The sequence below is a fragment of the Neomonachus schauinslandi genome, chromosome 2 (genome assembly GCF_002201575.2).
Source record: "Neomonachus schauinslandi chromosome 2, ASM220157v2, whole genome shotgun sequence".
NCBI lineage: Eukaryota > Metazoa > Chordata > Mammalia > Carnivora > Phocidae > Neomonachus > Neomonachus schauinslandi.
The window spans coordinates 72,600,157-72,627,727 of NC_058404.1; the positions used below are offsets into that span (position 1 = coordinate 72,600,157).

The 27,571-nt window shown below is 40.9% G+C and overlaps 1 protein-coding gene across 3 annotated transcripts in view; it reads right to left on the reverse strand.

Moving 5' to 3' along the window:
- Positions 1 to 401: 401 nt before the first annotated feature.
- Positions 402 to 27,571, reverse strand: part of LRAT (lecithin retinol acyltransferase) — a 49,141-nt gene continuing 21,971 nt past the window's right edge. The window contains exons 1-3 of one of the 3 annotated variants that reach the window (XM_021698816.1): positions 12,888 to 12,938; positions 6,266 to 6,806; positions 402 to 2,454 (exon numbers count right to left, since the gene is read on the reverse strand). In XM_021698816.1, the coding sequence (XP_021554491.1) occupies positions 2,302 to 2,454; positions 6,266 to 6,805 (693 nt within the window). In that variant the 5' untranslated portion in view covers position 6,806; positions 12,888 to 12,938 and the 3' untranslated portion in view covers positions 402 to 2,301. Of the gene's footprint in view, positions 2,455 to 6,265; positions 6,807 to 7,049; positions 7,198 to 12,887; positions 12,939 to 27,571 lie in introns of those variants that run through there. The other 2 variants (XM_021698815.1, XM_021698817.1) reach the window with 2 other exon arrangements.

Below are 27,571 nucleotides of genomic sequence, written 5' to 3' on the forward strand. Positions count from 1 at the left end.
ATTCATCAGAGACACAGGAATGGCTCAGTTTCTTCCACAACCACAATCAGGGATCTGTGCTTCTTCTACCTTGTTAAGCAACTAATCAAACTGGGCACAACAAAACAAAACTTTCCTTTGTCCTAAGTTCAACAAATCCTAGTGTTGTGGAATATTGGATAAATAAAACCTTCCTTCCAGTTTCCTCTTCCTGTAAATAGTAGAACATCGGTGTGATGAAATCACCTCCTACTACTTCTCAACCTAATGCCAGATTGCCTACTTCAGATTTCTCTGACCTTCGGGAAGATTTAATTGCTTCTTCCTCTGTATTCCTGTAGCACTGTATACACTCTAATATAGGTAGTTTAAAAATAATAATATTAATTCTAGACCATGAAATTACAACAGGTCAGTGCCTGGCATATAATGAACACCCAAATGAATGAGGAATTGGATCTTACTTTAAGGATATGAAGTAAGACTAATTATGTTAATTCTAACCTTAATACTTCCCTTAGCATTTAGTAAGGGATTATTATTGTGAACACAGATTTAACATCAGGCAGTGGTTTTTGCTACCTGAAATACTCAAGTCTGCAAAAAAAGTATTTATTTAGGAGGACACCATATGTTTAAAAAAATCGATTTATTTAAACAGGTGCTACAAAGGTAATACACAGTAAGTAAAAAACCACTAATACAATAGAATTGTTTTCATGTATACATACTTAAGATAATTTTAAGTGGTTGGAATAGGCCCAGAGAACCCTTATTCTGTGGTGTTGCCATTTTGTGTTTTGACTATTTAAAAACATTTTAAATGACTAAACACAAAATTCAGTTATTATTAAACTCCAACTGAATTTGTTGTAAATTAGTGGCAGTAAAACATCAGCTACACTAAAATCTGCTCTTATATTTGTTCTGGTTAGATCACTGAGTAACCGACTCTACCCTCCCCATATCACTCATTATGTGACTCATTATCTTGTGATTCCTGATAGTTTATAAAGCAATTTTAGTACTTGAAATGCAAGTCTAGCTTATGGCCTAGTTTTTATAATTTGGTAAGTCTACAAAAGTATTTGAAGCTTGCTTTAACAGTGCTACATCTCAACCTTGATATTAAAACAGCCTCAGTGTAATCAATTTACATGCCTGGTGGCACTAAGACACTCAGGAACTACTTCAGACAGTTATTTCCTTGTGGCATCCTTCTTTTAAGGATGGAAACTATACTTTGCAATGAAATGAAGAAATCTGTTAGAAGACAAATCTGAGGACTTCTAAAAATTATACAGTACATTAGTAAGTGCTTTAAAAAGTAAACCGTCCAATGACATATATGAAAGTTATACCATGGATGCAAGGTCATAAGAAAACAGATTAAACTTGTTTTTACATTCACTTCTACAAATGCTCTCTAGTAACCACACTGGTATTATAAAGCAATCAAGAACAACGTTTGTCTCTCATCAGTCTGTGTATATGCAGACATTTGCATATTTAATTGGCACATACACACTCCAAGTATACAAATTACTTCAATCCTATATCCATTTACCTCTCAGAGTGGTTTAATGTCACCACAGTGACACATAAAAGGAAAAAAAGAAAAAATGAATGCCAGGCTTCCGAGTAAGTAAAGCCAAATCAGATTGTTCAACTGATGCTATAGTAGCTTATTTCTGCAGGAAAACACAGATTTCTATAGTTCTGGTCAGTTACTTTATCATTAAACTCTAACTTCGCCAACATGGTTTCAAGTAATGAAAGTATTTTTGACTTATTGGGAATTATACGTAATACATGGGGAAAAAAAACAGATCATGAATTTTTTTTGCCAATCATCAAACATGTTCTCATCTGAACGAGGGAAATTCTCTTAGTTTAATATAAGTTTTTCAATGAAACAATAAATTTACAACGAAGTTAGTGGTCTCATTCAATAGGTCTTCTAATCTTCAAATTCAGGCCTAAGAGAGAAGAACAATGATTACAGGAGAAAAAAAAATAAATAAATACTCTCCTGTGGCCATCATCTTAGGGGTCGGTTCTCTTGTAATGATGAATTCTATCACAAGTTGTCACGTTTCCAAGATCTGCACAGGGCTTTAAAATGGAACTGCCTGAGAAGATTCAGAAAGCCTTTGTTCTTGGGCTTACACAGTAAGCACTTTGCGTGATTCTTAGTCACATTTTTATCCAGAACACAGTGTTACCGGTCACATTTTTCTCGACGATGCTTATACTGACTTGTGCTCTATAAATATAAACATATTTATACACAAAATACAACACTGACATGGGGATATGAAGTTAGCCAGCCATCCATAAGAAGAATGGGATAAAAATTGCAGGAAGGGTAGTATAGGATGCCAAGCCCAGACAGACTATAGATGCCAATCCCAAGACCGCTGAAGCGAGAACACTTCTCTGATCACGAATAATTATCTTCACATTCTCACAGAACTGGAAAATAAAATTTAAGAATATTAGAAAAGGGGGCTGAACCTAAGAAGAATCACATGTACCAAATAGTAAAGCATAATTTTCTCACCTATTTTCTGTCTAACAGAAAAACCAGAATTTCTCTTATGACTTCAGAAAGAATTTAAGGTATGAATAGTTCAGTTTCTTGATTCCACATCCCATAGTAACTGAAATGATGCTTCAGGCAACTAGGTTCACAAAGGCAGCTGCCTTTGTAAATACAGACTTTTTATAGAAAACTACAGAGAATGTAACCACATAAAAGTTATTCAGGATTAAAGGTTAAAACTTTAAACTGCCTGTCAATAACAATAACATATTCTACAATTTCATAAGCAAAGGAATCTCTAATCTTGAGTGATAAAATTTAGCCTATTATTATTGGTGAATTCAGTTCCTACAACTCGTCATTTGAAAATTTGATGATACCAATGAAAACTGTCCTCATAGGTCTCAAAATCTAAAGGCATAGAAAGTCTCATTTTTTGGTCATATCCCATTCTCTGAGTAAATTAAATTCAGTCAATTATGTGACATAAAATTGGCTGCTGGAGATAAAGGTAAATTAAATATGATCCCTACTCCTGAGGAAGGCATTCTTCTAATATGTGAAATTGTTCTTCTTTAAAAACCAAATTTACTCAGAAGTGATGGCTTATATTTGAGTCCTGGCTCACCTCTTCTTAGCTCCAGTAAATCTCATGTAAATCATTTAACTTGTCCAGACTACCCTCTTCTCTTCCATGGGAATAAGAAGGTTGTTGTGAGGATCAAGTGAGATCTTTAATGCAAAAGTATTCTTCCACATGCTGCATAAATGTAAGGCATTACAATGATTATTATTACTGCTACATCTGTTGACAATTAGCTCTACCTCATCACTGTCTGGGCAAAATTTAGCAATGAACTGCTCTATTTTTGTATGTGACTTGTGCTACTCATACTAGTTTTAAGCTCCTTTTCTAGACATGACATTGTATATGCTTTGAGGGTCTCCTACAGTGGCCTATACGGTCCTGGACAGCTAGGTTTCTAAATTCTTAATGGGCAGAGTATACAAGCCCAATATATTTTAATGCACTATCTTGACTGTAAGGTTGTCTCTATCCATACTTTTATACAATTTCTAGACAAATTCCTGTTCCTGTTAGTTATCCAGATGTTGTTTTCTTACATGTCAAACAGATGATTTGTCTCTTTCTGCGAAACGAAAACATTGAGTCCCAAATACACAATCTTAAAGTGGTGAAGATCAAACTAAATGAAGTTTTCAGGACAATGAGAAAAGGTGCTTGGCAAATAATGGGAAGATATGCGTTTAGGTAAATGAGTAAGCTGTCTTCGTACAGTTACGCTCTTTTTGTCTTTTTCCCAATAATTGTTAATTAAGGAAAATGGAGAAGCATGGTGGACTCCTTTCCCCAAAAGCAGATTTTCTCAAGGAGCATCTTATTTCTAATGTCCTGTTCTTGTTCACTTGGCCATTAGCCCAAGGAGGCATCTCTAGTGGTGCTCAACGGGAGGGAATGTCCTGCATTGCTAGAAGGTAGCCTGCTGGGGCACTTTTTGAGTACGGAAACCCCAGAAATTAAAAGGGGTATTTGCATTCATTTTTTGGCAATAAAATCAGTACCAGCAACATTAAAAAAAAAGAGTTGAAAAAGCATAAGGCATAATAAGAGTAATTAAGGGCTTTATAGGTTACAGAACTCTGAAATTGTTAATAGTAATATAAAACTCCCTTAATTTTAAGATTTCTAAACTTGTTAAAAAGAGCTTCACATCACAAAAAAGCAAAATGTTTTCTTCCAATTTATTTTCAAATTAGTTGCTGTGCTTCCATGAGGGAAAGTGCTTTTCAAAGTGTTTATAAACTTAAATTTAAATTTAAGTAAGAGACAACTTGCAACTCTCAGTGTTAGGCTTACAATAGTATACATAGATGGAGAACTCAACAATCGGACCCTGAATCAAGTAATTCCTTACATCTCTGAAAAGTAGAAATCAGTCCTCCTTCAGTATTAATGACCTACTTCTCTCAAGGCATGGTCAAAAAAACAGTTCTTAGAATTGGAAATTTGGGGATGGGGATTTTTTTTTTTTCCCCGGGAAATCTACTCTGGCCAAATTGTTTGTTACACCATTCAAAGTGAAGACAAAAACTCAGTTTCACAAGAGGTGCTATGCGGCAACAGCAATTAAAACATTTCTCTACTTCTGTAAAACCTTACAAAGTTTCCAAAGATGAAAAACTACTCCAGCTAGTTATTTATGCAGATTAAATATTTTACTACCTCAAAAAAAGCACTTGTGATGTGTTTTTTTGTTTGTTTGTTTGTTTTTGGTCAAAGTACAGAATACAGTGCTATATGTGTTCCATGAAAGGGTAACTGCTAATTACTGGATAGAAGTACAGTTTTTCCTTAGAGAAATAATTTGCTTGGTTCCTAAGTAAATCTGACCTGCTTCCTTTTGTACACTTTTGGAGCCAGTGTTTGTAAATGTAGTGAAGTTCATTTCTAATCAGGCCTGGACTGGGGCTGTGATTCTTAAATCATTGCACACTGCTCAAACTATAGTTTTATTTTACTAGATTGAGTCTGTTGTGGCTCTATAAATAATCTATAAGAAGTTTCATATACTGATGTATAAAAAGCATAGTACTTGTATGTTCTGCCACAGAGGAGAAAAAGATTTTCCCATATGGGTCAAAAAATTAATCAAGATGTGGAGCCATACAAAATCGGTTGCATGGACTCATTCTTTTGGTCCAAAAAGTACCTAAACATGAAGCCTAAAATGTGAAGCTCATTAGGTGATGGCCCAGGTTTCAGTTAAGAGTGAACATTAACAATAACCTCTTTAACAACTACAGTGAAGCCTGAGAAAGCTACTAATTGCAAATGCAGTTGCAGGCTTAAAAAGTTAATTATCTTTAAGCTAAGAGGTTTCAAAAGGAAATAAAAAATCCACCCTCCCCCCCCCACCCCTTTGGATTTGTGGCTAATTTAATCATCTTCAATGCTAATACTGTTTGTTTGTTTGTTTTTAAGTGCTCATAAAAATTACAACATTGAACGGACCTTCTTGAAAACCAATTGTTTTTATCTCTGAGGGACCCATAAACAATCCCACCTTTGGAGCTAAGGGTTAAAAGATGCCTAACAATGAGGAAGTCTAGATGGGGATTAAAGCCTTCAAAGAAAGAATTCAGAATACCAAGGAAATGACTTCTCTGAAGCCAGACACCGGAGTAAGGGATCTACCAGGGAGGTCTTCCTACTGGGAATTTTGATAGTTTATATTAAGCAAAGGCAATTTACTCTGCAGCTTAGGGACGGAGAAACCTGCAGGCTTCCTTAATTTTAAAGGCACAACAATTTGTACACAGGGTTATAGATAAAATACAAACTCTGAACGCCTTTCTTCCAATTGCAATTCTTGGGAAAATTTGCAAGCACACAGCGACAGATTTTCTCTTGACCCCCGCAACCCCCACCTGTCCTTTTGTCATTTCGATGACGCTGGGTGGACACCCTGACGACCTCGGCAGCAATAACTGGGTAGATTTGGAATCGCTGACAGCGGTACTGCATTGTCATACTCTTTAATCCCGCATTTTGAGGTTACCTTGCAAGGGACAACGCTATTTATTTACTTGGCCTCCTTTAGGAACACCAGAGAGATCGTTACTCATTCTAGAACTCAATCCCTGATCCCAGAGTATAGAAAAAGGTTAGGGATGGGAAAGGGCGTCCCCACCGAACCCACCGGCGAGTCACACGTGTACCTTGTCGGCCTGGGGGCTGATCGAGGTGCCGAATCTGCAGTAGGTCACAAAGTGCTCACAGTTGTTCCACAGTAGGCTGTAGGGAGTTATGCCCAGCAGCTTCTCCGCCCTCTGCGCCACCTCTTCGTTGAGCAGCGCCTTCTTCTTGAGGGACTTGTCCAGGTGATTGACCAGGATGTCGGCTCCGTAGGCGAAGTCCTCCACCGTGTCCACACGGATGCTGGCTACCCTGCCAATGACGCCCAGGATGAGACGCTTATTGGAGACCACCTTCTGCGTGCGCCCCTTGTCTTTGGTCAGGGCCAACAGGATGTCGGGCATCATGTGGGCGACACGGTTGTCGCCCAGGTAGATGCCGTAGTGGGTCAGGTGGGTCCGGGGCACTTCCAGCACGTCGCCGCGAAGGAAGGAGCTGATCTCATTATAACTATTCCTCGCCTTGTCTTCGCCCGGGGTGCCCGAACTGAAGAGCTTGAAGTTGGAGATGAGGAGCAGCTTCTCCAGCAATTGGGACAGCGCCTCCAGCATAGGGTTCTTCATCCTGCAGGGGAAAGGGAGCGTTGGGGGGACCGCCGCTGCTCGGGCACTGGCTGGGCTAGGTGAGGTCGCCGGACTGGGGCGCTGCGCTGCTCCTCACCTGCAGGCCGGTGGCCCCGGAAAGGAGAGAAGCCTGGATATTAGCTTGGCCGCCCCGCCCTGGGGACTGAGGAGAATAAGGACCTGACCGAGGCAGACCGCGGGGACAGTGGCACCGGCGCTGAGAGCAACAAGCTACGAAACCCACCTGGGGTCCGTGTCGGGGCGCAGGGCCGCGCGCGGAGCTCGGGGCTGAAGTCTTCTCGGACGCCTTTTAGCCCAGTCAAGGGGGCGGGGCCGAACGCCGTCACAGACCCGGCGAGAGCGCTGATTGGGCGCCGGTTACCAGCGCCGCTCGCCGCGAGGGGCGCGCGGGTCCGCGGGTTCTTTGGAAGGGGGCTGACGGGTCCCCCGGGTACGGTGTTCTTCCTCGAGACCCGCTTCCAGATGCAGGTTCCCCTTGGCACTCGCGACCTAAGCTCTTGCGGCCTCTAAGCGGCCGTTTAGAGCAGTGGCCGAGGCGCGGCCGCGCAAAAAGTTCCTGCACCTGTCTGGACTGGGGCGCATTCTGGACAAAGTTTTCAGTGGAAAAGTCCCCTCCGGCGAGATTTCTGAGCCAAACCCCCTCCCTCTAAAGGGTTGGATACCCAGAGACCTCGGCTTACTAAAGTGTTTGCATTTACTCCGCGAAGCGTGCGCACCTCCAAAGCCTGCGGATTCCTTCCTAAATTCCCTAGAGACGTAGTCCCACGCGCCGCGGATCGTCCTCCCTTTTACATGCCCCGAATCCTCTTTGCTGTCAGCTGGCGCGCGGGTCGGCTAGAGACCCGCGCGTCCAGGTCCCGCGCTCTGGCGATTGGAACCCAAGGCGCCTCTGCGCTCGGACGTACCAGTGACCGTTGAGCGCGCGGCTCTCAACGGTCAGCTGAAAAACCGCGAAGCCCCCAACGACCGCCTGGAAAGCCAGATTAATGTCAAGTTTATTCCTTAGGCTTCAGGGTCAGATGGACCCTGCGCGGTTCACCCCCCAAAACGTTGCCGCTTTCAAAGCGCAGCCGCCCGGGCTTGGCCAAGAACGGATGTGGCACTGCGTTCCTTGCCAGAGCAGAGCGCCCGCAGCGTGACCCAGGCGCAACGGCGAGGGTGGTCCCCGGGAGCAGCCGGGTGAGGGAGCTGCAGACGCGCGGTCCGCGCCAGGCTCGGCACGCGGTGTCCCGACCCTGCGCGGAGTTCGATGCTAATGCATTATGTAAATGCTTAAATTCCGCAGACAAAGGCCACAATAGAGAGCCTCGGTTGGCTCCACAAAGCTGCCCAATTCGGGGCTAATAGGTTCCTTCGGGAAGCAGATTCTCCGCTCGCCTGGGGGAAGAGGCTGCCTGTGGATGATGAATGAAGGGCCATTCATCTTACCTGGAAGAAGAAGGGGACCATGGAGACCAGGCGGGGAGGAGGCTGGCTCCCAATTATCCTCGGAGGCCCGGCCTTTGCTCCTACCCCGAGTCTGCCATCAGCGTTCTGCCCCAGTCGTCCCGTTTGCCCGTGACTTTTGTTCATCTCACAAATGATCCCGAATCACATCAGAGTCCCAGCAAAGAGAAGTAAACTCCATTTCCCACAACCGAATCGAAAGAGGACGATGGCGAAGGGGAGAGAGGCAGTGCACTGGAAATTTTAAATCGTTATTTGCCCAGTCTGCCCCCAAAATTTAAAGCGCAGAGCTACGGAGTTGCTGAAATTAATCAAACACCTCCGCACGTGGGCGTCTGTTAGCTTCCAGCCACACACCAGCTCAGCCGCTGGATTTAAAATCTGGGGAGTCTGTGGAAATTTTTAAAAATCTGATCCAGATCTCCGCGCACACGTTAAACTGCAGATCCCACGTCTGACTCTAAGGCTCTGGACACACCAGGCTGGTACAGTTCTAAGAAAGCATAGATGCCGGAACCTCCAGTGTCAGGAGCCAAACGGCTGGGGGGAGATCAAAGGAGACTTAGTAATTAGTGATTTCCGTCTCTGGTGGTCACTAATGCGGCTTATTAACGCCTACGACTGTCTCCACCTGGGGAATTTGCGGAGACAAAAGTATGGAGGACTGCCTTCCGGCTCCAAAAGAGAACTCTTTCAGAGCAAAAAATATTAAGTAAGAAATCACCTCTAGACCTTCAATAGCCTCATCCCCACACAGGGTTTTGTGAAAGATAGGCAGTGCCAAGCTGATTTGCATTTCCCATGCCCCGCCTGAGGAAACTCGGCCTTGGATAACCCAAAGGAGGCTGTAGAACATTTCCGTTTGTCGTGTTTTTGAAGTCGTCTGAGACCTCTTAAGCGGGGAGTAATTAGGGAAGATTAGGCTGCTTCTCAACTGAAAAAATGCAGCGTCCTCGGATGAGCTCTTGTAGGCTCAACTGATTTGCCCTCCCCATGGTAACCCTACCTTACAAAAGGCAACTCTCGACGTTCTCAGACCTGTATATATTTTTGTGGCTGAGCGGTCCGTTTTTGATTGCTCCCTAGAGGTACACTTCATAAATATGCTTATATGCTAATAGTCACACTCCCACTAATAGTCTGCATCAGTTTTACCTAAACTGGGAAGGGACGATGCTGTTAGAAGGAAAGGCCCAAGAAAAATCTAACATTAGAAATTTCTCCTTGGGGGTGCCTGGGTGGAGCAATCGGTTTAAGCGTGGGACTCCTGGTTTCTGCTGGGGTTGGAATCTCATGGTCCTGAGATGCAGCCCGGCGTGGGGCTCGTCGCCCGGTGTGGGGTCTGCTCAAGGCTCCCTCTCTGCCCCTCCCCCCTCACTTTCTAAACTCTGTCTCTCTAAAATAAATAAATAAATCTAAAAAAAGAAAAGAAAAGAAAAAAGAAACTTCTCCTTCCTAAACCAGAAACTGTTCCTTTAGAAGAAGGAGCATCCCCATGGGTTGCTAGAAAGACCTCTTGTTTTCCAGACTGTATGAAAGTCAGCTACATTCAACAAGTCTCCATGTTCAAATGCCTTAAATGCGCGCAAATGGGTCGCCAGGTCTGGCCCGGGGATTCTAAAAGAGCTGAGGCTTTCCAGGTCAACACACGGACTTCACTGAAAGGTCCACCGACTCTCACCTCAGCCACCGCTTCCCTATCCTCCCACTAGACAGTGATAGCATCCCCACCTGCAGTTCTCAAGCCTGGGTCCATTTCTCCCAGCTGTACAGGCCAAGACTCTGCTGGGTTTCTGTGCAAAGGAGGCTGAAATTGGGCTCGTAGAGCCCATCTGACTTCTGGGCTTCATCTGGGAGCCCTTGATCTCATCACGGATCCCAGGAGAAAGAGGTCCCACTCTCAGAGACAAAGTGCAGAGTCCAGCAGAAATCTGGAAGGCTAACGGATTTCCTACCTGCACACTTCTTGCCTCTGGAGACTCCTTGTTCCTCAGAGGAGTCTTTAGAGTAGAGGATATGATCACAAAATTCTGTGCTTCTTCTGTGCTGGGCCCTGAAAGCATTTTCTCACTTCATCATTACCCTGTGAAGTATCATCTCCATTTTACACAGGAAGAAATTGATGCTTATAATTTTGCCTCCATCACTGTGTTGGTGTGGATCAGGACTCAACCACATGCTTCTTTGCCCCCAGGTCCATCACCACTGGGGAAGGACTGACCTTCCATCGGTCCATCCACCTGTCATCCATTCATTTATTCAATACCTTCTGTATGTCAGGTGCTGTGCTTGCCTTGGAAGTTCAATGAAATACCTAACCCTAAACTTAGATCCCACGCCTTTTCTTTTTAATTTGGACTTCATTTCCCTGCTTCTCTAGTGGGGGTCTAATTTTTAGCGTCAGTTATTTTACTGCAATGGTGAGGAAGGTCTGATGAAGATTCTGGTTAATAGCCTTCTCTCGCCAATAAGACCCCAGCACTTGAGTGGCCATGTAGTTCCACACCCTCGCTAGACCTAGGTGTTCAGGTCTTGCCCAAGGGCATGAGCTCAGAAGCAGCACCTCGGTTATCCCAGACTTCTTAGTTCTTACACCTTCTTTCCCCTGGCCCCTAGGACTGATAAATGCGGTTTTCTAAACTTCATGTTTCAAAATTATTGCCCTCCTTTAGGATTATTTTGTGTTGTTCTTAGATTTTTAAGATTATTAAATTTAGGGGCACATAAATAACAATAATCTTACCATTTGTTTTTCTTCAGAGCTATCCTTCTGCCTTCAGTTCATTTACAAAATGCTCAGGTCTGGCCCCATGGACACATAGGCCCTGACTGGCTAATTCTAAGGGAGTGGGGAGAATAAAGGCTTTGTGCACTTCCCTCTGGAAACAGGGGGAAAGAGCAGACACCTTTTCATGGAGCCTCCAGACTCAGTGCTACCTAGAGTGTTAGGAATCAATTACCTCCTGGGAGGAGGACTTCCCTCCCCAGCTTCCTTCCTGGTTGGCTAGCACCTTATTATGAGGGCCTCAGTCCTGCCTATTGTCTTTAGAAAGATTAAAGGCTGCAGTTCCAGCCAGACAGGATTTAGGGGTTTTTTGTTTGTTTGTTTTGCTAACCATAAAATAAGAACATTGAGCAAAAAACGAAGAATGTACATTTACTAGCAAGAATCATGACCAAAGTAAATACAGCTTCATATAAATGAATAACAGGTTGAGGCAGCTGTGACATAGAGGAAGAAGGCAAAAATCCCAAGTTGAAGGCCTTATCGTGCCATTTACAGCTAAATGAACTCAGACAAGTCACTTGTCACCTCTGAGCCTCAATGTCATTTTCTAAAATGGGAATCATATTTCAAAGGGATGCTTGGAGGATTAAACACTATCAAATATACTGTATCAATATATGAAGATCCATAACATAATGCATCATCTAGCATATCATTTGTATTATTCTTCAGAAAAACAGAGTAAGGCAGGGGTGCTTTTCCTTTCTGCTTTGACAGCACAGTTATCCAAGAATGCAGTGCAGACAAAGAATATGCTTCCACTCAGAGGCCCTCCTGATGACTCAACCCAGGGCCACAGTGTGAGCAGAAAGTAGGCACATAAGAGCTCTGGCGTTGAGCACAACCACAGAGGGACTGTCAGTATGACAGTGGGCCTGGGGAGAATCACACTGGGGAGTTCCGGAATCTTCCACAGAGCTCGGCTCCTCCAGCTGCTCACCACCAACGAAGTCGTTTATAATTCATAAAAACAGAGACAAAGGCCAGTCTTTTGTTTGAAGATGCCTCTCAAAACATACAACCCCCCCAAATGTCCATGTTTGAAACGATCAAATGACATAATACCAAGGAATGACTAAAAATTTCGAGATGCCCCACGACATGTAAAGCACATTTCATTTCAAAATACAAATGATAAATGGCAAGCCATGGGACTTCTTCATAACTTCTTGCTTGCTTCCTTTCAATTTTAACTTGTCATTGTGAGGCAATAGTAAATATCAACATTTGGTGACCCAGATTTGTTAACAATAGACTTTGGCTGCATATTTGAAAGGCAAATACACCACCACTGTATTCATATATAAAATATACAGAGAAATGAGGGATTGCTATCACCCAAACAGGACAGTATTGGCGATCACCAGTAATGCTAAGTACTAGGAACAGTGATAAATGCCATGTTATTAATTATATTTCAGAAATCCTTTGTAAATGCATAGACATTCTAAGGATATGAATGCCGAACTTTCTTAATATCAGCCTTAGCTTTAGATGCTCCTGTCTGATGGTGTGTGAGATCTCAGAGGCTCCTGGGGCCTAGAGGGCCTCAAATATAAAGTGTCCTGAACTGGAATAGAATGAGATGCTCTCTAAACCCTCCAAGTGTGAATGGTCCTGGGGCTTATAAAAATCAGATTAGTCAGGCCCTTCAGAGAGTTTTAACTATTGTTCTTGGTGAATTTTCACAGGAAGTAATTACCAGAAAAAGAAGGTAAATCACTGTCTGGTACTTAGAAAATCTAAATAGAATTCACAAATAACTGCTTTAAACAATGCAATGCCTCATTGAATTAAAAAAAAAAAAAAGTGAGAGAAATCACTCACACTCCAGTGAAGCAGTCATTCCATAAGAAGGGCAGGAGACAGGGCAAAAGTTTGGTCGCAGTTGGTGCTGATAATCAGTGGCTCCTTTGATTACGTGTTTGATCGTACAGAAACTTTAAATGATATAAACACACTGCTTCATCAATATTTTGTAGCAATATATATTACTGATATGTTCTTGAAAAGAATAATATCTCTTTGATTTCTAAACTGAATTTGAAGGGAAGTAAGCATATCATTCTTGTATTTTTGTAATTACATTGACTCTTAACCCACCCCACACTAAAACAAAATTCAGTGTGGTTCAGCTAAAGCTGACTCATACCTAAATAGCTCAAGTAACTATAAAAAAAAGGGGGGGGGATTTGATTTTAAATTGTTGCAAACTTCTTAACTGAAAGACGTCCAAGTGGATAGATATCTCTTTAAGAACCAGGCTGCCTGTGTTCTCTGTAGGCACAAACCTTCATGTTTGAATTAAGTTCACTTATTTTTTTCCTGGTTGCCCTCTACAGTGACTTCCCATTAAGTTGGATTACTTGCATTTTATTTACACCATTCTTTACATGGAAAGCACAGGCGTGGGGGGTGCCTGCCTGGCCCTGTCAGTAGAGCATGAGACTCTTGATCTCAGGGTTGTGAGTTCAAGCCCCATGTTGGGTGCAGAGATTACTTAAAAAAAAAAAAAAAAAGCATATGAGTGGAACCGAACTTGGATCACACAGAATTAACACAGAAAATAAATTCAATAAATTTTTCTTTAAAGATGAATTAAAATCTGTGTAATTCTTTTCATCCAATAGAAGTTTAAATCAGAAATCACTGTAATTTTAATGTTCAATTAGTTTAACTTTCAAAAAGAATAAACCAAGATATTTGCCCTTTGGTCATATCTATTTCGTGTTCTAACACATATCTATTACACTTTCTCTTTTCCTGTTATTCTTTTATCTCTCTTATTTAATTCTGGAAGGTGCTACTCTTGAAGGGAGGGTTCTGATATTTTTTTATGGTATCGTTTAAGGGCACCATCCCCACTGGCTCTAATCTTTGCGGATCAGATGGCATCCAGAAAATTAGAATCCTAAATGCATTCTGGAACCTGAGAATGCAGGCTTACAGTCAGCATGAGAGTGGCCTGTGAGATGACTTGTCTTTTCCACTGATGACCTTCCTCCACAGAAGGGTAAATAACCAAATCAGCCATGCTGTGAACCTCAGGGTGTCAGGCCACAGTCAGCAGGCCATACCAATAGGGGAGCCATTATAGGGTGATGTTGGTGCTAGACCCAAAGGTTTAGCCAAACTTAGACATCCTTGACTTCATTAGATTTCCTACATTCAGTCCAATTTCACCCAAAATATTGTCACAACTCACTTTGTGATTCTAAGTAAATTGGTTCAACTCATGTCCTGTCACCTCATGTACAAAAGTGGTGACAGTATCCATTTACCCTCCCTGCTGATGACTCTCATTGTCTCTTCACCTCCTGAACTTTCTGGAATTCAATCTAGCAATAGCTAGAGACAGTCATTCTCCATGCCTCACTGCCAAGTCAGATATAAGATGACAATCTCAACTCTGTTTCCTCAAACGATGGCTCTTCCAGCCCTTGTTTTTACTTTTGATTAGAGGGACCAGATTTTCTTATACAGTGCCCCCCCCCCATCTGAGTTTTGCTTCATTTGGTTTCAGTTATTCACAGTTAACCACAGTCTAGAAGCAGATGATCCTCCTTCTGACATCCTCAGAAGGTTATTAGTAGCCTAACACTACATCACAGTGCCTACGTCTTCCACCTCACTGCATCTCATCATGGAGGCTTTTTATCATCTCACCTCATCACAAGAAGAGGAAGAAGAAGGGTGAGTACAGCACAATAAGATATTTTGAGAGAGACCACATTCACATAACCTTTGTTACAGTTTATTGTTATAATCGTTCTATCATTAGTTATTATTGTTAATCTACTACTGCACTTAATTGTATAAATTAAACTTTATCATAGGTATGTATGTATAGGAAAACAACATAGTATATATAGGGTTTGGTAGTATCTGTGGTTTCAGGCATCCACTGGGGGACTTGGAACTATCTCCCAAAGATAAGGGGGACTCCTGCATGTCTTTTATGGCCGTACCATTTGGTTTTCAAATAACACTTTCTGGTTTTTGTCTTTCAAAAAAATGACAATTATAATTTAATCAAGTATTTGGGGCACCTGGTTGGCTCTGACTCTTTTTTTTTTTTTTTTAAAGATTTTATTTATTTATTTGAGAGAGAGAATGAGAGAGAGAGAGAGCACATGAGAGGGGGGAGGGTCAGAGGGGGAAGCAGACTCCCTGCTCAGCAGGGAGCCCAATGCGGGACTCCATCCTGGGACTCCAGGATCATGACCTGAGCCAAAGGCAGTTGCTTAACCAACTGAGCCACCCAGGCGCCCTGGCTCTGACTCTTGATCTCAGCTCAGGTCTTGATCTCAGGGTTGTGAGTTTAAGCCCCATGTTGGGCTCCACACTCAGCATGCAGCCTACTTCAAAAATAATAATAATAATAATTTAGCCCAGTATTTTACTTTATAGATTAAATGGAAGAAATCTTCAAGATTTTTCTCTGCTTATTTAATCTTTCAATGTAGAATAGGTATCACTTTGTTCTTTTTTCAGAATGCCAAATTCAGGAAGAATAAATAAGAAAGAGTAATTATTGATATTGTAAAAAAAAAAAAAAAGTTTATTTCCAAGATTATTGACCAAAAATGTGACTTAAAACAACCTCATTTTAGCAATATTATCTAGAAATGCATCAAAACTAAGTATTCCTAAGTGTTCTGAGTTCACGGTGGGCATTCAATAGAACTCCCATTTAAATTTTATCTAACATTTACAGTTTTGGTTATGAAGTTACACTTATTTGAATTAGTTGAGAACCTTAAATCTTGTTGGTTAATATTTCAAAATTATTCCTGCTTTTAAGATTGTATTACTTTGGATCTAGAGTCATCTTTCTGAGTGAACTGCAAAGTCCTTTTGACTCTGAAATTCCATACATACCTTTTTGAGAAAGATGAAAGTAATATATTTTAGTATTTTCTCATTAGCCAAATGTCAAATTTATAAAATTGTCAAATGTCATAAAATAATAAAATATTAGCATAATTTATGTTGTATTTAACTAATTTTAAATTACAGATTATATATCCAAAAATTGTACATATCAATAAAATGTTTCCATGTTTTTATAGCCTAATAGATTAGATGAAGTATACCTACTTATAATATTTGCCTAATTCTGAAGAAGCCTATATTTGTTTCTCCCAAATAATTAAGAACCCAGGGGGAGGCTGGATCAGACCAAGGGGTCAGAGTCAGGCAATAGAAAGGGCTAGGCAAATCTATTGAGTGTCCATAGTTCTCATGTAATGGGAATGAAAATGGGATGATACAATGTTCAAGCATGTCTACTCTGTAGCCAAATTGCCTGGGTTCAAATCCTGGCTCTTTTATTTTCATAGCATTGTGACCTTGGGCAAGTGGTTTAACTCCTCTGGTCTGAGTTATCTCCACTTTCAAATGAGAATGCTAATAAAAATGATGGATACCTCATAAGGTTGTTGTAACGATTAAAAAAATAATATGTATATGTTCTTTGAGAACATATACCTAGGAAGAACTCAAGAAATGATAATTTTCTTTCTGGAACACATTTAACAGTCTACTGATTGCCCATAGTGCTCATGGAAATTTGTAAGAGGCAGCAAAGATCCGTAGGGTAGTAGGAAATTCTAGAAATGGAGATGGAAGGATTCTAATCTCTAATCCACTTCAACAAATATTGTTGATCTCCAGGTGAGTCTCAGGTTCTGTGTGCGCACCCAGAAGTACAACAGTGAGTGAGATTCAGTCCCCTTCCTAATGAAACACAGAGCCATTCGGCAGGGAGCAGACAGACCTAAATAAAGCTTCCATAATTCAGTGTGATGTGCTGAACAGCAGCAGACACTAACAGTCCTGGGACACCGCTGAGGGAACAACCATTTTTACTTGGGGCAAGAAAAGGGAGAGAAGGGGTAGCACCTAAGCTGTACCACAAGGAGTCAGAGTTTGCCAGGTACACGGGGGCACCTGGTTGGTGCCAAGAGCTCAGGCAAAGGCACAGCATGAATAAAGCAAGATTTTTAAAAAGCCTTTGGTGTATTTTGCAAGTTCAACTAGAATATAAGGTGTGTGCTTCTCTGAATAGCGGTTAGAGCTCCCACTGGGAGTTTGTGGTGGCCAGCTGGCGAAGGCCTCCCATGCCGCACTGGGAATTCAGGCTTTACTCCGTAGGGAGCAGAGAGCCAGTGCGGGCTTACAAGAAGAGGAATGATTTGCTCCAAGATAACTCTGGGGGCAGGGTGGAGAATGGATTGAAGGGCAAAGAGAGAGAAACTGGAGGCAGAGACCACTTGGACGGACACGTAGTAGTCCAGGGAAGAGAGCTAGAATAAGGCGAGGGGGGAAGGAGGTGGAGGGGCATGGAAAAAAGATGAAAGCTACTTCTGGAGACAAACTGCCAAGGCTGGTAACCTGGACGTAGTGGTGGTGGCAGGAGTGGTGAGAGGAATAAGGTGGGTCCAGCATGACTCTCAAGTCCTTACTAGAGCAACTGGACCAACAGTAAGAGGAGGAGGAAGGGAGGACCAGAAACAGGTGTATGGGAGGGAGAAAATGAGTTTAATTTTTTATATTTTCCTTTTGCTAAGGATTTACCATACGATGACAAGTATCTGAATTTCATCATCGGGTAGGTTATGGGCTTAGACAAGAAGCACAGCTGAAGAGGTGTGTCGTTTTGAGCAACTTTACAACTCGTTCCTTTAACCAATGACGGGATCTTAGAATGACTTCATGAGCTTCCAGTAATTCCAACGATGGATTGAAAAACAGCAGAGCTACAGAGAAGCTGCATTGAGGATAATTTATGTACTTCTAGCCTCCTAAGATTTAAATCAAATAAAATCATTTCTATGGTTTTTCATGTTTGAGATATTAATATGTGATGTGGTAAAAAATATGAAAGAGATGTAAAAGAGTATAAAGTACATTCACTGTTACAAGTTTCCTTTCAGGCAAGTTTTACTGAGAATGTTTTTCCCATGTAAGATACCTAAGGATCACTTCCCGGAGCCTCCCATCAACAGCCTCTGACTGAATAGGTCTGAGGTATAGGCAGGAATCTTCATTCTAACAAGCACCCCAGGTGATTTTCAGGCAAGTGGCCCTCACACCTTGAGAACCACCTTGACTGAAGCTGTTCTTCTTTGCAATTCTGCCCAACCCCCCGGTCATTGACAAAAGGTAATGGGGCTAGGTGAGGTTGATAGTGGAGTCCTCATGGAAAGGCGACTCATACATATATATGTGAGAACTTACGAGAAACTCCCACTACACAAGATTTTGTAACACTTTTATTAAAAATTACATAGCTACCCTAGTTGTCAATGATCATTAAGAAGATCTAAATGTAGCAATGTTTCAAAGTAATAAGCAAATTTCAAGACTAAGTGATACACTGAACTGAGTTAGTTACTGATTTGAGTTCCTTCTCAGGATGACCCAGTCATATTTCAACCCAGTTCCATAGTACATGGGTGGCTTCAACTGGTTCTGGACAACAATAATACAAAATAACTTTCTTTACCTCAAATAGTGGCTTTCCTTAATCTATAGAATACCAAATACTCTTTAGCTTCGAGATTAAATCATATACGAACTGTTTTCTTAAATCTTGAGATCTAAGTTTTCAAAGCAACATTCATAATGAAGATAACTCTTTGCACTAAGTTCTCCAAAGAGACTTCCCTCCTATTTTCTTCCTCATTCTGAAGGGAAAATTCTGTAGTATTAGTGCATAGTTATATTTTATAGAATGTTGTCGATACAAGCTAATGTCAACAAGACATGGAGAAGACACAAAAGGGAAAACATTCAGTGTTTAGGTGCTCACTTATGGATCACTCCTCAGTGAGGTGGTGCTTCTACCACCAAGAGAATTTTTCAAAACAAAGTTCAATACATATGTTCCTAGCAATCTGTATCTATACAATTAAGAAAAGATGAACTATAATAAATTTTACCAAATATAAGTGCTGCTAAAGGAAGTGGCTACCTCCCAAGGAAACCCCATGCCAGCCTTATTATAGCCATAAAAAATTAAGAAAGGAGGGGCGCCTGAGTGGCTCAGTCGGTTAAGCGGCTGCCTTCGGCTCAGGTCATGATACCAGTGTGCTGGGATCAAGCCCTGCCTCGGGCTCTCTGCTCATCGGAAAGCCTGCTTTTCCCTCTCCCTCTGTCTCCTGGCTTGTGCTCTCTCTCTCTCTCTCTCTGTCAAATAAATAAATAAAATCTTAAAAAAAAAAATTAAGAAAGGAGATTTAGATGTAAATATGCATATAAATAGATCTTTTACTCAAGAATGCCCTGAGTGAGGGACGCCTCAGTGGTTCAGTCCGTGAAGCTGCCGACTCCTGATTAAGGCTCAGGTCATGATCTCAGGGTTGTGAGATCAAGCTCTGCATCAGGCTCTGCGTGGAGCCTGCTTAATATGCTCTCTGTCCCTCCCTGCTCATGCTCTCTCTCTCTCTCTTAAAAACAAAAATTGCAGTAAGTGAAACACCAAGGCTGAACCTCACCCAAGATAACCTTTACTCAAAAAAGAAAAGCACTTGTAAATGGGAAGAGAAAGGCATTTTTTCTTTTAACTTTTGATATAATTACAAATAGTTGCAAAAATTATGTAAAGAATTCTCATGTATTCTTCACCCAGATTTTCCAAATTTTGCTTTATCCTTTCTCTCTCTGTATACACACACACACATATATACACATACATATATATATATGCATTTTTTTCTGAACTATTTGAGAGTAAGTTGTAGATATGATGCCCCATTACCCCTAAATTCTTCAACGTCCTTCCTAAAAGTAGACATTCTCTTAAATATCACAGTATCATTATCAAAATCAGAAAATTAACATCACTACAATGATCTAAACTACAGATTTATTTAGGATTTGCCAATTATCCTAGTAAGGTCTGCTATCACGAAAGAAAATTCCAATTCATTGATTGGAGTCAGTTGCTATAGTTGGCTCATCTCCTTTAGTCTAGGACAACTCCTCAACCTCTTTCTTTCACAACATGGACATTTTTGAGGAATGCAGGCCCGCTCTTTTGTAGCATATCCACCAATTTGTGTTTGATATTCCTCTTGATTAGGTTCAGGGTATGCATTTTTGGCAGAAATGCCACAAGAGTACTGTTGTTTTCCTTTTCATATCAGTAGGCCCGTGATGTTGATCTGGTTGATTCTGGTTAAGGGGTTACTATCGAGAAAGAGAAAAGCAGTCCCTGACACCTGGCGTCTGAGAATGCCACCAACCAGGCCTTGGGATTGCTAGGAGATGCCCTGACAGCCAGAGCTTGGTGTTCTTGTGTTGAACATAAACTGTTACACAGAACATCAGTATTCGTCAAGGCCACTCTGCGACCTTGTGACAAGACCCCTCCATTATCATGTCTGAACACAGACAAAACAATGAACGCTGTCATCATTGCACAAAAGGCCAAGGCTCCTCCCTCTCTCCTGGCTAAAATATGTAACCCTGGGGCTGCTTTGTCAATTACAGCTCTGCTTCAGCCCTACTCTTCCTTCCTTCTGCCTAAGATTTCCAGAGATACCCAACGATAGGATTACCCACACTTCCTGACAGCTTCCAGTCAAGAACCGCTTTCTCTACCCCCTCCAGTTACCTAACACCCTCTCACCGAACCACCCCATGGTTTCCCAGGGGGTGCATTCTTCCTTACTGCCACCGTTCATAATCCCAGCTTGTTCAACTCTAGGCGTGCTCCTGGTTGGTCTCAGCCTGCAAGGCACTGATGCTAGTGATGCTAACTTTGCTCAGTTGAGACTATTTCTATGTCCTGGTGGTATCTAACTTTCTACCACAGTTTTAGCATCCACTGCTGATTCTTGCCTGAATCAGTTCTTACCAAGATGGTTGCCTATAATGTGATTTATAATAAGAAATATATTTGGTCTTCCTCCCATTTCTGACACAAAGCTCCTAAAACCTTTGGAATTTCTTAAGTGATGAGAGCAATAAAGGTGTCTTTTGTTATGTTAATGAGGTGACTTTTGCAATGCCCCTAGATCACCTAAGGATGGGGGCTGTCACCTGAGGAACAAACCATGTAATTTGAAGGTTGGAAGTTTCAGTCCCATCCCCCTGACTGCCGCTGAGGAGGGAATGGCTGGAGGTTAAATCAGTCGCCAATGGTCAATGATTTAATCAACCATGCTTATGTAATGAAGCCCCCATAAAAACTCCAAGGAATAAGGGTTCCTAGAGCTTCCAAGTTGGTGAACACCTGGAGATTCAGGGAGACTGCCATGCCTGGGAGGAGCCCAGAAGCTCGGTTGTCTTCCCACACACTTTGCTCAATGTATCTCTTCCATCTGGCTATTGTTGAGTTGTATCCTTTTACAGTAAGTAGGTCATCTCGTGAATAAATGGGTTTCCTGAGTTCTGTGAGCCGCTCTAGCAAATCAGTCAAACCCAATGAGGGAATTATGGGAACCTCTGATTTATAGCCAGTCAATCAGAAGTACAGGTAATGACCTCGGCTTTAGACTAGCATCTGACTTGGGGGTGGAGGGGAAGAGTCCTGTAGAGCTGAGCCCATAACCTGCATCTACCTCCAGGTTGTTGTGTCCTGGTTTGCCATCTCCAGGTAGATAGTGTCGGAATTGAGTTGAATTGTGGGACACCCATTTGGAGTTGGTGTCCAGACAATTGTTGGTGTTTAGGGAAAACTGTACTCTGATCTTGCTGCATTGAAATTGGATCTAGGAATCCAATATATTGTCAAATGGTAATTTTCCTATTTTCATTATCCTTTCTACAGTAAGAAATTAGATTTCTATCATAAGGAAGCCCTTTCCATTCTCCCCTACTTATTAATATTATTTTATACCTCATTGTATTCTTATTTTATTCAGTGGGTTATAATCCATTAATATATTATTTATTTTGATGGTCAAATTATTACAAGTTTGTCTTGTGGGAGCTTCTTCAGATTGGCCTGTGTATTCTTTGGATTTGTCTCTCATTCTTTGAGCATTTCTCCACTTTCTCCTACCATAAGATGTTCCAAGCTTATCTTTTTCTTTTCTACCCAAATCCTTAATCAACCATTTATCCACACAGCCCTTGTTCCTCCTAGTGTAGAATGATATTTAGAAATAAAAATCTGGATACTTGGTATATTCATTACTACTGCTTCTAGGCCCTCTCAGCTGACAGAAAAAAATTGTGGTATGCATATATGTATGTATATACATGCCCACATACATTGTAATCTTTATTTATTTCCATGTCTGTCTTTACATATTAAAAACCATGAGTTTATCCTGATACCTCTAATCTAACCCCATAGGGGTCCTTGTAGAATTGGAAGGCATTTTAAATACACGCACGCATCATGGATGAAAGGTAAAAAGCATGTCCTTGGCAACAGAAGCTTTAGCTGAAGAGCGTTTTACAGAATGGGTATAGTATGGTTCTTACGGACAAGTGTGTCCGGTGCCATATATTAGCAATCCCTCTTTCTAAAGCTCTGATTAGAGTCTAGCCATAGGTTCTTCCAGCCACCATCCGACAGTTACTGGTCTATCCTCCCATGTATCAGCAGTAGTAATGATGTCAGCAATGGGCTTCCACCAGTCCTAGGTTGATTTTCCCCACTGTTTCATTGACAATTAGCGGAAGAAGACTTACGCCATGGTGAAACTTGCATTTTAACGTACAGAAACATCCTTCCAGTTTCTTTGCTATAGCATCAGCACTAGCACTGGCAGACTGCTATCAGCCTTAAAATTCAAAACTGTTTGCCAGGGTGCAAAATCGGTGGTAGAAAGCAAGAAGTCTACACACAGCACATATTATGTTCATCATGAGGCTGGTATCAAGATGTTATTTTTTTTCCCCTAAGATTTTTTGCCTTCAAGCTTTAGCCTTTGAGCATGGACCAAACCATATACCACAAAGTATATGCTGAAGTCAGAATATCTCAATAGATAGTTTATGAGAGTGTAATAGAAAAGAGGAAATTAAATGAAATTAAATGAAAAGGGAAAGTTAGATGAACAGCTTGGATATGGTATAGATACTGTCATCTAGTAACGAAATATTTTCCTTATGATATTTTAAATATTGTTTTTGTTAATTTCTTGAATAATAATGTGGAAAAAATGAATATAATTGCAATTATGCAAGGATGTATAAAAGCAATAAAATTATTAAGGATATAGAATAAATATCATGATTGATTATATAGGCACTGATATAAGAATTTACACATTCAATATTTGTCCTAGCATTAAGACTGACAGAAGATAGCTTGATGGTCAATGTTTTAAAACAATTTTTCATTTTCTTCATATGTTCATTTTGTAGCATATATTATGCTAATCACCAGACTGGTATCAGGGAGGATTATTATTTCCTCTTAGACTTTTTACCTTGAGGAATTGAAACAACTAGCCTTTGATTTTGTTTTTCCACTGTGCAATTTCAGCTACCAATTTTACATAGTACTGAACACATTCATGGGGTGCCTGGGTGGCTTCTCGGTTAAGTATCTGATTTCAGCTTAGGTCATGCTCTCAGGGTCCTGGAATCCAGCCAAGTAGGGCTCCATACTCAGCTGGGAGTCTGCTTGTCCCTCTCCCTCTGCCTCTGCCCCTGCCCCCCTGCTCCTGCAGGCTTGTGCACTCTCTCTCTCAAACAAATACATAAAATCTTTAAAAAAAATACATTTGTTATTACTCAAATGAATAAAATCCATGTTTAAGAGCAATTTCTAAATGCGTTATTTTAAGCAACGATTAATTTTAAATAAGAGAACCTGCCTAGGTTACTATTTCCTTTGTAAGTTAATGACAGTCAATATAAATTTGACCTGGGGTGTCTGGGTGTCTCAGTCGGTTAAGCGGCTGCCTTCAGCTCAGGTCACGATCCCAGGGTCCTAGGATTGAGCCCCGCATCAGGCTCACTGCTCATCGGAGAGCCTGCTTCTCCCTCTCCCTCTGCCTGCCACTCTGTCTACTTGTGCTCTCTCTCTCTCTCTCTGTCAAATAAATAAATAAAATCTTTAAAAAATATATACATATATAAATTTGACCCATTTTTTCCTTCTACATATAACCAGGTGGGATATGGGCTTAATGAAGAGATTGAACATTATGTAAGAACTGTTATTAATCATACTTTTATAATTAATGCAATTATATTCAAAAAGAAAAGTCCTCTCATGAATTTCAGGGGATACAGAATTCTCCCCAGACTTCTTTTATCTATTTCCCGATTTCCTGAACAGATATTTCTGCCCTACAGGATGTAGACCGGTCTTCTATAACAATCCAGGGCCACGTGTGACAAGAGAATAATGTGAGGTCCTTTAGTAGCTTATTATTTTTTTGCAAATTAAATGGGTATTTTACTGGCATATCTAGGCCATTTGTTTCAAAAAGCTCAAAGGATGAAATGTTGGCCAAGATTGACTCATAGTTTTTAAATATCAATCGCTTTAAGCGTATTAGAGCTAGAAGAAGGTGAAACCTCAAGCCCACATGCACCACACATCCCATTATATCTTGGAAGCAATATTGTCCAACTCTGAAAAAAGAAATAATGCAAGAGAGGGATACCTTGTTGAAGACAGGGAGACTGTGAATAGGATCAACAATTTATTTACAAAAATAACCAGACTTCAGATAATAAAGAATCAAGATATTAATCTTAATATTTAAAAACTATAAAAATATTTTACCGGAGACTTGAAAAGTGTTTCAATATCCTGTTCAAACCAGCATCAAACTAGGCTCATGATATTCACAGTATTAAAATTTGGATCACTGTAAACATATCAATGCTAGATCAAGGCAAACCCTCAAACCCACATGTACTACACATCCTGCTACACCTTGGAAGCAAAAATGTCTGACTCTGCCAAAAGAAATAATGCAAGGGAGAGTGTCACCTTGCGGCAGAGATGAAGACTGTGAATGGGCACTGCTCTGAGAGGTAAGGTAATGTAGTGTCATCATCAAAAGCACAGATCTGGGAGCTACACTGCCTGGCTGAATCCTGGCTGGACTACCATGACCTTGGGTAAATTATTTCTTCACTGTGTGCTGTACCTCCTGCCCAGTCTCATTAGGTTGTGAGGAGGAATAAGTGAATTAATAAGTGCTGAAAGACCCTCGGTAGGTCAGTTAGACTTCTAAAAAATAATGCTCATTGAATGAACCGATAATAACTCAAAATATGCTAATGAGGTCCTTCTACATGCAGGACACGGTGCTTGGGCTTAGATGCTACCTCCTACAAGGATCTTTAATAGGGCTGGTGTGAAATTACATCACTGATGTAAATATAATACATATAACCTTGGAGTGAAGCCAGAATCATTTAAGTTAGAGATTAGAAAAATGAAAAGAACTGCAAAGCAGTGCTCCTCCAACAGTGACCTGTGGGCAGGCAGCATCTGCATAGTCAGTCAGAATTGCAAATGTCCAATTTCCACTGCAGAAGGGGGTGCACTTAGCAATCTGTTTTAACAAGCCCTCCAGGTGACTGATGCAAGCTCAAAATTTCTTAAGCACTGCTCTAAAAGATCTTTGCTGGGAAGAACGTACTTGAAATACTCATCAGAGAGTGTGGGCTTTTATTTCTCACAAAATGGCGAATCTGAATAGCAATCTAACTGACTGAGTGATTATCTCTGGACCTAAACTGGCACGGGGCACCATTTATTGCAAGTGTTACTTGCAAGCCCATTAGATTTCTGCCCTCAAAGAGATGGGAACAAGTGCTTGGCTCAGGCTTGGGAGTGCTGAGCACTCACTCTCATACCTTGAGAGCTCAGGGCCCTGAAAAGACTGCCAGCTAAGGATTTTAGGAAAGGTAAACATGCTGGAAAAAGGGGAGAGAAGAGGGGGGAAATGGCAGAAGATAGAGTAGTGACCCAAATAGGGGACTAGGGCAGAAAAAGAAAAAGAGTAAGAAGAAAGTATGGACATAAAAATATAAGAAGAAAGAGAGGAGATTCTATCTAAAGTCAGAGTTGAGTTCAGTGAGAAGCAAGAGAACAAAGGAGTTTAAAGGAATATTCAAGAGAGTTGCTCTAAGGGTTACAGGAATCAGTATGTGAAAAGTGCGGCAGTGCTTGGCAAATAGCACTACAAAAAGGCTAGTTATGACTAAGACTGCAATGAACAAAAACAAAGTGTAAGAGCAAGAGATAAGAAAAACATTAGCTAACCATGTTCCAGGGGTAATAATAGGAGCAGCCCTTTCTGAAGTGAGGTGATGAACCAGATGACCTCTACAGTGTTTCACAATTAATGGTTAATACATGGCTGGTATGTTATATGCCCTGTGCGTGCACGCGCGCACACACACACACACACACATACACACACTTAACTGGAAAATACTTGTGGTATTTATTCTTATTATTTTTTTGCAAATTGAATAGGTATTTTACTGGCATATCTAGGCCATTTGTTTCAAAAAGTCATCTTTAAGTGACATGAAGAATAATTAAAAATATATATTTATAGAGTAGTATTGCTACTAACAAATTCTTTTAAATTTTTGTTTTAAAATGTAACATGCTTTAAATTTGACAAAAGCTCATAAAAATAGAAAAATCCCCTGTTTTAGCTGACCTAGCATATCTAAACACAATGGGGTGCCTTCTTAATTACTTCCTTTAATATGCTGAGCTTAGTTTCAGAATTCATTAGAGATCAGACTTCCAGAAGAATTTCCTGTTTGTTTTGGCTATATTATTGGTGAATTTTAGAGAAAAAATAGAACATATCAATTGATTATTCTTTGGAAAGTATGAAATGAAAATACAAGAAAGAAAATGTATCTGCACAGAACCTAGCTATAGAAACAACAGATGATCAGAGCACATCTCAGAAAACACTAGTGAAATTCAACTCTCATTGGCCGGTATTAGTAACGACCGGCAGCATATGGGTTTGTTCAAAGCAACTAGAAACATATTTACTCCTTCCTTCTTAGGTTACCAGATGGCCCCAAAGAAAGGATATGATTTTTCTCCAATTTTACTTATCCAGAAAATAAAGATCTTAAATTGAATGTATTCTAGCTTTCATGATTTCCTTGTGATTGAGCACACCCACAAAACGATGTTATATAAAGAAAACCTTAACCCTTTACGAACCAATCTAAGCATGAAGTCACTCAAAGACATTCAAAGAGGTGCTTTGTGTGGTGTTCCCTGGTACTGATAGGAAACATGAGTTTATTAGGAAGAATGACAAAACAGGCTCTTTGTTCTCAAGAAAATTGCAGCAGTGTGTGTGTGTGTGTGTGTGTGTGTGTGTGTGGTGTGAGGGAGCTGGTGAGTGGCTGTATTACTGACCATGTGGTGGCCACATGCTTCTCTGGTTAACAGAATCAGAAAACATTTCTTAGGTCTACACATTTCCTAGGATTTGGTTCTTCAAGTACAGATTCCATTATCCAAATGCTGATAATGGCCATACTATTTTAAAAATCATTGTATTCTGGAGTGATGTTTAAATTCAACAACCCAT